At 43.4% G+C, this 9,942-nt stretch overlaps 1 protein-coding gene across 1 annotated transcript; it reads left to right on the forward strand.

Moving 5' to 3' along the window:
* The first annotated feature begins 20 nt into the window (after nucleotides 1-20).
* LOC125355100 (cytochrome b-c1 complex subunit 6, mitochondrial) lies at nucleotides 21-9,573 on the forward strand. The gene is made up of 4 exons (XM_048351219.1): nucleotides 21-185; nucleotides 5,355-5,381; nucleotides 7,179-7,340; nucleotides 9,361-9,573. Exons 1-4 carry the CDS (start codon nucleotides 132-134, stop codon nucleotides 9,391-9,393), a joined length of 276 nt encoding a protein of 91 aa, XP_048207176.1. The 5' UTR covers nucleotides 21-131; the 3' UTR covers nucleotides 9,394-9,573.
* Nucleotides 9,574-9,942: the final 369 nt, after the last annotated feature.

Genomic DNA, 9,942 nt, shown 5'->3' on the forward strand with positions numbered 1-9,942 from the left:
CCTCGGTGAGTATGCCGCACTTCCTGCTGGCTCGCCGGATATCCGCCCAGTGACCCTTCCAAGTCCTTGTACCTCCAGTGGGGTCGGTGCTGGTGTGATTTTTGGTGTTGAGTCCAGAACCGTTGCCGGACATGGGCCTGGAGGATGAGCGGATGATGCTGACTGGATCTGGGGATCCCAAAAAGGTAAGGCGAGGCTCTCGGCTCGGCCCTGTTTGCCCGGAGGCCCAGGACTCGGCCCGCCGAAGGAGCCCCCGGACCCTCTCACTTAGGCCTTGGAGGGAGAACCTCGGAGTTCACCGGGTGACTTGGGGCGGGTCGATCGCTAGGTTTCCTCTGGGCCTCGGCCTCTCCGTTCTGTGAATGGGACCAACGTTTAACGGGAACGAAAATGCCGTGCTGGATTTCAGCGTGGAGTCGTGGAGTCTGTGTTTCCAGAGGTTCAGATCTGGCGGCTTTGTGGGGACACACTGACCGACGGCAGGCCTTAGCCTAGCTCGCGCCGAGAACCCCCACGACGTCCACGGGGGCTTCCTTCCGTGCATCTGGCTTTTGATTACTTTCTGTAAAAACGTGTTTGTTTCGTCTTAGGGGGAGAGGGAAGCGCGGGGGGAATTGTGTCCTAGGGTCAGGGTGGAAGAACTCTGCAGTATTCTGTGGTGAAAGGGGGAAATCTTTCTTAGAGCGCAGATACAATGAAACAGATACAACCCACTATTCCAAGTATTTTATGTTTCCTAATACATTTCAGTACACATTCCAATATGATACATTTTTGGTTGCCTTTTTTTTTTTAAACAGATGTGGCAACGTAGGTTAAATATCTTAAGGGCACATAGCTAACAAAACCGTGCAGCTTCTAAGGAGCATGGTTTGAGAGGCCGGGACTATTGCCCTCATTGCTGCACAAGTTTATAAAGGTCACTAAGGAGACTGAAGAGACTTAAGGATGTGTGGCGCAAGTGGTTGAGCTCTTGGGGGAGGTCCTGAATTCAATACTCAGCATTGAAAGAAAAAATAATGAATGAAGAAAAAAAATCACTAGGGACTGGGACATGGTTCAAGTGGTAGAGTATCTGCCTAACAAGCGCAGTTTCCTTATTTCAGTCGTTTGTACTACCAAAAAAAAAAACAATCTTGGTTGGGCATGGTGACTCACAGCTATAAAATCTCAGCTACTAGGGAAGTGGAGATGGAGGGGATCACAGTTTGAGAGCAGATTAGCCAAAAATCCAAGTGTTATGGCATGTTGGTTGTTTTGGAGATGGAGTCTTACACTCTAGTAGCTGGCCTCAAATTTAGAATCCTCTTGCCTCAGCCTCCCAAGTGCTGGGATTACAAGTGTATACTCAGAGACCTCCATATCTTTTATGACTTGACTAAACCACAGTAGTCTCTTAAGTAATCCCAAATTAGAGATAAAAAATTGTAATTGGACATTTTCTGATTTAGTTTTTTTTTTTTTTTTTTGGTCAGTCATGGGGTTTGAATTCTGGGCCTGGGCACTACCCCTGAGCTCTTCAGCTCGAAGCTAGCACTCTACTACTTGAGCCACAGCATCACTTCCGGTTTTCTGGTGGTTAATTGGAGATGTAACAGTCTCAGGGACTTTCCTGCTTGGGCTGGCTTTGAACTGTGATCCTCAAGATCTCAGCCTCCTGAGTAGCTAGGATTACAGGCCATTAGCCACCTCACCCAGCCAGATTGTCAGATATTAATATGATATTTATAGAACTTAGAGTTGTGGGGAGGGATTGCTTTTTGTTTTTTGCCAGTCCTGGGGCTTGAACTCAGGCCCTGTCTCTGAGCTTTTTTTTTTGTTGTTCAAGGCTGGTACTCTACCACTTGAACCACAGTGGCACTTCTGGCCTTTTCTTTCTTCTTTTTTTTTTTTTCCTGTTACGTGGTACTGAGGACTCGAACCCAGGGCTTCATGCATGCTAGGCACCCTATCACTAAGCCACATTCCCAGCCCAGAACTTAAGGTTTTGTATTCAACATACTAGTTAAGTATACCATTGCTACAAATAGCTAAATTTAGTCCTTATATCTCAAGTGGGGAGGGGGAATTGATTTTCTTACACTCTGAACTTGAACTTGAAATATGAAAAATGGTCAAACCTAATCTCTTCTTAGGCATGTATACAACCTTAGATTTTGTTTGGTTTCATAGGAAGCACTGTAAAAAAATTTCCTATAGGAGCTAGGCATTGGTGGCTCATGCCTGTAATCCTAGCTACTCAGGAGGTTGAAATCTGAGGATCATGGTTCAAACCCAGCCCAGGCAGGAAAGTCTGTGAGGCTCTTATCTCCAATGAACCACCAGAAAATGGGAAGTGGCACTTTGGCTCAAAGTGGTGGAGTGCTAGCCTTGAGCAGAATTGATCAGGGACGCTCCCAGACTCTTGAGTTCAAGCCCCATGACTGACAAAAATAACAAATTTCTCATAGGACAGATGTAGGCCAGATTTAGGCACAGTCCTGAATCTGAGGCCTGGCAGAATGTAAGCAGTATCCCAACAACTTCTCGAAAGTAATGTGTTTGCCGGCCTATGCATGCAGGTGTCTATGATCAGTGGAAGGGAAAGAAAAGGTATGTAGGAAAGTTAACAACAAAAAACCAAACAACAAAAAGCTCCCCAAACCAACAACTGTTTCCACAATTCAAATACTATTGATTTTGGTTCTGTACAGTCAGGAAAAGGACCATCATGAAGTGAAGAGTAGGATGTGTACCAGTGTAATCTTTATTCTCACAATTGGCAAGAGTTTTTCAAAACTAAACTTCAATAGACTATTTATCATATAAATTCTAGCTTTTCATTAAGCGAGGTTTCTTCTCTTTTCCTTTCCTTTTCTTTCTTTTTTTCTTTTTTTGTAGGTGGTGGGGCTTAAACTTGGGGCTGGGGCACTATGCCTGAGTTCTTTTGCTCAAGAGTAGTGCTCTCTCTATCACTTAAGCCACAGTGCCACTTCTGGTTTTCTGATGGTTAATTAGAGAACAAGACTTTCTTGCCTCAGCTGGGTTCAAACTTCAATCCTCAGATCTCAGCTTCCTGAGTAGTTAGGATTATAGGCCTGAGTAACCAGTGCCCAGCTTAGCAAGGTTTCTTAAAACCTTTTAAAAAATGAATTCCAGCCGGGCTCCAGTGGCTCACACCTGTAATCCTAGCTACCCAGGAGGCTGAGGTCTGAGGATCATAGTTTGAAGGCAGCCTGCACATGAAACTCTTGTTTCCAATAAATTACTCAGAAAAAGGCACAAGTGGCATAATGAGTAAAGGAGTAGCATGCTAGCCTTGAGTAAAAGAAGTTCAGGGACAGTGCCCAGGCCCTTAGTTCAAGCCCTAGGACTGGCAAAAATAAATAAATAAATTGTTTTCCACAAAAAATTTGTACTGAACCAAGTACCAGTGTCTCATACTTGTAATCCTAGCTACTTAAAGGCTGAAATTTGAGGATTAGAGTTCAGAGCCAGCCTGGGCAGGAAAGTTTGTGAGACATTTCTCCAGCCTCTGAAAAGCTGGAAGTGGAGCTGTGGCTCAAGTGGTAGACCACTAGCTTTGAGTATAAAAGCTCAGGAACAGTGCCCAGGCCTGAGTTCAAGCCCCAAGATCAACACCTCCCCCACAAAAAAAATCATAGAGATGCTGGAAATGTGGCTTAGCGGTAGAGTGCTTGCCTAGCATGCACAAAGCCCTAGGTTCAGTTCCTCAGTACCACATAAACAGAAAAAGCCGGAAGTGTCACTGTGGCTCAAGTGGTAGAGTGCTAGCCTTGAGCAAAAAGAAGCCCCAGTGGGGCACTGTCCCCAGAAGGGACAGTGCTCAGGCCCTGAGTTCAAGCCCCAGGACTGGCAAAAAAAAAAAAAAAAAAAGCACAAAACCCTAAACTGAGAGAGATATAGCTTAGTGATATGACACATATGTACTAGCATGCTTACTTAAGTTCCTGGGTTTAACGTTCAGCATCAAAAATAACAAAACAAAACTAAAACCAGCCAGGTACAAGTAACTCATTCCTGTAATCCTAGGTACTTAGGAGACAGAACAGACAGTTGTGGTTCAAAGCCAGTCTGGGTAGAAAATCTGTTGACTCTTACCTCCAATTAACTGTCAAAAAGATGGAAGTAGAGATGTGGGTCAAGTGGTAGAGCACCAGCCTTGAGTAAAAAAACTAAGGGATAGCACACTGGCATTCAAAACCCTAGTACTGGCACCAAAAAAAAAGGAAGACCTTAAGTTAGTATCCTGTAAGCATGACCTTTATGTCATTCCCCAATAGGAGAATAACAATAGCAATACTAAAACACTGATAAATTTGTGTCATTGATAATTATATATATATATGACACAGACAAGTCTCATAACTCTATCTACCTACCTATTTCTTTCTATGTGTATATCTACCTAATGAGTGTGTTGGTACTGGGGCTTGAACTCAGGTTCTCTCTCACTCATGTCTGGCACTGTAACACTTGAGGTATGTTCACTGGTATGTTTTAGAAAAACAACTCCATATATGTCTAAATATGGACTGCTTCATGTAAAATTTCAAAGCAATGAGAAAAAATAGGGCCATACTAGATTTGCTCTTCAAGAATCATGGATCCATCACAAAATAGCCCAGTTTTCTTAATTTTCAAATTAGCTGCGTAGTTTGTTTCTCTCATCTGCTGTGGTTGACTGTGCTTAACTTTGTGAGGCTGGCCCCACTTCTTTCTACAAATTATATCACTTAGGAAGAATTAAGAAGCATGTTTGTAGCTGTTCTGCATGTTCTCTGTGTGTTTAAGGTCTCCCTGTATATATAATATATATAGCCCAGGCTGTCCTGGAACTTAAATCCTTCTGCCTCATCCTCTGAGTGCTGGGATTATAGACATGTACCACCATACCCAGCCAGGTTTCCAATTATTTGGAATCTACAAACCTCAAATGGCTGCCCTGAAGTGACCAGAGGACAATGGATAGGAAATGAGATAAAGCAAAACACTACTGATCAAATTTTGGTAATCTCCAACATTTAGGGCTGGTCCTTGAGTAAAACTATTTATTTGGCTTTGTGCAATTTAGGCAAATATGAGGTTGGGATGTGAGACTTAAAGTGGTTAGCTGAGTGGGTTTTCGACTCACTAGATTGCATATGAAAGGTATGCTCTTTAAAATGATCAATCTTGTATGAACTTCCAAAATTAGCTTGTCCTGGGAAGCCATGATTCGTTCCAAGATTGGCAAGGCTCCTAAGATGTCACGATATCATAAAAGTATAGAGAGCAAAGTAACATGACATCAGCATCATTAGGAAGAAAGTATGTTATGGAATTGTTGCTGACATTTCCTTTTGCTTTTGTAGGAAGAAGAGGAAGAGGAGGAATTAGTGGTAAGTATTGTCTCAGGTTTGGAACCACCTAAGTGAAAGCAGGATGGTTGGGCATCATGAAACTCTAAGAGAATTTTAAGGAATCTTTTCCTCACAGCTTGGAGAAAATGAGAGTGGGGAAAGCCTTTAATAGTTCCTATGCAGTGGAATATTTGGGGATGTGGCCCTGGAAAGCTATGTCTGTTTTGGATTCCAGGGATTCTGTACTCAGGGATCAGACAGAATCTTGATGGCCTGACACTCATTCACTTGGTTTTATTTGTGGTTTAGTAAAGGATCCTGAAAAGACCAGGCACTGGTAGCTAGTAGTGTTAATTCAGGAGGCTAAGATTTGGAGGATTGAGGTTCACAGGTAGCCCAAGCAGAAAAGTTTGCAAGTCTCCATCTCCAGTTAACCAGTGAAAAGCTAGACTATCCAGGCACTGGTGGCTCATACTAGCTACTCAGAAGCTGAAATCTGAGTATCACAGTTTGAGGACAACCCAGGTAGGAAAGTCCATGAGACTTATCTCCAATTCACCACCAAAAAAAGATGGAAGTGAAGCTGTGGCTCAAGTGGTGGCATACCAGTCTTGAGCAAAAAAGCTCAGGGACAGGACTCAGGCCCTTAGTTCAAGCCCCACGACTGGTATAGAAAAAAGCCGGCACCAGTGGTTCATGCCTGTAATCCTAGCTACTCAGGAGGCTGAGATCTAAGGATTGTGATTCAAAAGCAGCCTGGGAAGGAAATTCTGTAAGACACGTATCTCCAATTAACTCCTCCCCCCACACCAAAAACTAGGAAGTGGAGTTGTAGCTCAAGTGGTAGAGCAATAGCCTTGAGCAAAATAAAGCTCCGGGATAGTGCCCAGGCCCTGAGTTGAGTACCAGGTCAGGCGCACATGCATGTGTACCGGCACCCATGCACAGACAGAGTGAGACTAGAGGTGTGGCTCAAGTAGTAGAGTGCTAGCCATAAGCAGGCAAGGTGAGCAGGAGTGCAAGGCCTTGTAATTGTAGTTACAGGAGGCTTGGGATCAGAGAAGTTTGAAGCTAGCCTGAGCAGACAAATCCAGAAGGCTTATCTCCAATTAGCCCAAAGTCAGAACTAGAGGTGTGGCCCAAATGATAGAACCAACCTGAATAATATATTTGGAGCAACAGCTTGAGGCTTCAAGCCCAGTAAGTACTAGCAGGAACTTTTCCTAGATAGAGCTTCATGTTGGTATTGCCTTTCTAGCTGGGAAGCTAGGATGTGTAGGCCTGGTTCAGAGTCAAGGGGAATTGAAATTTTAGAAATAGGAAATTCCAAAATGGTATGTGTGAGACAAAGACAGAGACAGTCCTGAGACTTGAACTGAGAGCCTGGGTGCTGCCCCTTAGCTTTTTTGCTCAAGGCTAGCACTTGAGCTATAGCTTTACTGCTAGCTTTTGGGTGGCTAGTTGAAAATGAGAATCTCATGCACTTTTCTGCCTGGGCTGGCTTTGACCCCATCCTCAGATCTTAGCTCCTGAGTAGTTAGGATTATAGGTATGAGCCACCAGGAGTGCCTGGCCCAAAATGTTTTGTTGAGAAGTAATGCCTCCAATAGAGGTTTGGCCAGCCAGTTTCCCTTTACTACCTTGTTTTTCAGATAGAACTGAGGCTTTCAGTATATGTTGGCATCCTTGGCAGGCAGAATGTGAGACTTGTCCTAACTGCTTAGGATCAGACTTGAATAAGAGACCCCATTCTGCCATTGTAGGTGGCAGCATGGCTTTGCATATATATTAGTGGATCTCCTAGCCTAAAGCCTCTGTTTTCTGTCTCTCTTTCAGGACCCCCTAACAACAGTGAGGGAGCAATGTGAGCACCTGGAGAAATGTGCAAAGGCCCGGGAACGTTTAGAGGCTTGTGATGCACGTGTATCCTCTCGATCACAGACAGAAGAGGACTGCACGGAGGAGCTCTTTGACTTCTTGCATGCAAGGGACCACTGTGTAAGTGAAAGTGAAGCAGACTGTAAGTCAGGAGGTGCAATGCTTGCAGAGGCAGGTGATAATTGCCAATAGTCTTTCCATGTTTGGGGCAGGCTGATCAGTAACCATAGTGCATTACATAATCCTGCCTAATCTTTACCACTTCCTTTGTAGATAGGTGTTATCCCCATTTTATAGATAGAAGCCAAGTCTTTTTTTTTTTTGGCCATTCCTGGGCCTTGAAATCAGGGCCTGAGCACTGTTCCTGGCTTCACTTGAGCCACAGCGCCACTTCTGGCCGTTTTCTATATATGTGGTGCTGAGGAATTGAATCTCGGTCTTCATGTATACCGAGGCAAGCACTCTTGCCACTAGGCCATATTCCCAGCCCAGAAGCCAAGTCTTAATACCGCTAAACAGTTGGGAAATTGAATTTTGTACTTTTTTTGTGTGTGGTGCTGGGGATTGAGCTTAGGGCCTTTTGTGTGCGAGGCAAGTGCTCTACACAACTTTGGATTTCATGAGACCCTGAGTTCAAACTCTAGTACCTTTAAAAGAGAAGGGGGAGGGAGGAAACAAATGAAAAGCAACCCTGACTGCATAACCAGTGAATGTATGAGAAGATTTTTAGTGTGGGTTATAAGAGTGCTTTCCTAAGCCGCGTACCAGTAGGTCATGCCTATAATCCTAACTATTTAGCAGGCTGAGATTTGAGGACTGTAGTTTGAAGCGAGGCCCAGCAGGAAAATCTGTAAGATTCTTATGTCCACTTAATCACTCAAAAAAAAAAAAAAAAACTGGAAGTAGAGGTAGTAGAGGTGTGGCTCAAGTGGCAAGAGTGCTAACTGAACATAAAAATCTCAAGGACCCCAAGGCCCCAAGTTCAAGCTCCAGTAATGGCACCAAAATAAAAAAGTGCTTGCATAGTGGGGCCCTGAGGGGGCAGATGAATGTTGGAGAGGATGTAGAGAAACTGGACATTCTACATGGCTGGTGGGAATGTTGGTATAGTCACTGTAGAAGACAATCTGGTAGTTCTTTTAAAATATAGGGCTAGGTGTGATGACATACACTTGGGAGTTCTAGCTACCTGGGAATCTGAGGCAGAAGGATCACTTGAGCCAGGAGTTTGGTGCCAGATTGTGCCACATAGTGAATAGAGTGTTCATCTGTTTATAGCATTGATTATTCATAATGGGTAGAAGGTGGAAATAACTCAGGTATCCATCTGTGGATGAGCAAAAACATAAAATGTGCTACATGCATGTAATAGAATATTACTCAACATTAAAAGAGAAGGAAGATCTGACAAATCCTACAATATAGATGAAGCTTGTGGACATTATACTGAGTGAAATGTTGTTTTTTTTTCAAATTTTTATTATCAAACTGATGTACAGAGAGGTTACAGTTTCATACGTTAAGCATTGGATACATTTCTTGTACTGTTTGTTACCTTGTCCCTCATACCCCCCTCCCTCCTCCCACTTTCCCTTTGTGAAATGGTTTAGTTACAAAGGACAAATATTCTATTTTTATGAGGTATTTTGAGTAATCACATTTACTGAGACAAAGTAGAATGGTGGTAACTAGGAACTAGTGTTGAGAAATGGAGAGTTGTTTAATGAATAGGCGTTTCTTTTTCTAGTCTCGGGATTTGAACCTCAGGACCTTGAGTTTGTTTGGCTATCACTCTACTATTTGAGCTATGAGCCATTCCTCCAGCCTGGCTAGGATTATAGCCATGATCCACCAGCATCTGGCCAGGAGCGACAGATTTATGTAATGATAGGGGTTATTTAGAGAAAGCTTACAAGAGATGACATATAACTTCTGAGGGTGGGATAGACAATGGAAAACATGGGAAAGATCCAGATAGCAGGAACAGATTCAGATAACTGGGGAGCTCATACAGGCCCAACGGTACGTATGAGTAAGAAGGGGCATGGTAAGAGACAGTACTAGTATTGTTTCAGGTTATGAAGGACCTTGGTAACTATGATGTTAAAACTGAATTGATGACATTTTTTTCTCCATCTAGGTGGCCCACAAACTCTTCAGCAGCTTGAAGTAAATTTGCCAATTCACTCACCCCAGACTTTATCAGATGGGCATCAGGATATTGCCTTGTGGTTCTGAGCATGTTTCTAATGTGTACAACTATAGATTCCTGTGGACTTTGGATTTTGGTTTAGGAGCATCTGTGTAATTAGCAGTGATATATCTTAATAAAGTCCTATGGTTTGATGCCCTGCTGCCTTTTTTATTTGTTTAAATGTTTTTGCAATACTGCATATTGAACTTAGGATCTCACTAATACTAGGCAAATGTCTTACCACTGGGTTATATCTCTGGTTCTTTTTATTTTGAGATAAGGTCTTTGTGTGTGTGCGTGCACATGTGTGTGCTGATCCTAGGGCTTGAACTCAGAGCCTAGGTGCTGTCCTGAACTTTTGTTTTCAAGACTAGCACTCTGCCACATGAGCCACAGCTCTTCTTCCAACTTTATGCTCTTATATTGGAGGTAAGAGTTTCACAGGCTTAGAGCTGTGGCTCAAAGTGGAAGAGTGCAAGCTTTGAGCAAAAGAGCTCAGAGACAGTGCCCAGTCCCTGAGTTCAAGCC

The sequence above is a fragment of the Perognathus longimembris genome, chromosome 7, assembly GCF_023159225.1.
Source record: "Perognathus longimembris pacificus isolate PPM17 chromosome 7, ASM2315922v1, whole genome shotgun sequence".
Taxonomy (NCBI): domain Eukaryota; kingdom Metazoa; phylum Chordata; class Mammalia; order Rodentia; family Heteromyidae; genus Perognathus; species Perognathus longimembris.

Excerpts from the sequence above, each read along its gene's own strand:
- LOC125355100 (XM_048351219.1), top strand. The coding sequence starts at position 132 with ATGGGCCTGGAGGATGAGCGGATGATGCTGACTGGATCTGGGGATCCC. Across the intron at positions 186-5,354 it reads GATCTGGGGATCCCAAAAAG|GAAGAAGAGGAAGAGGAGGA; the intron begins GTAAGGCGAGGC and ends TTGCTTTTGTAG. Across the intron at positions 7,341-9,360 it reads TGCATGCAAGGGACCACTGT|GTGGCCCACAAACTCTTCAG; the intron begins GTAAGTGAAAGT and ends TTCTCCATCTAG.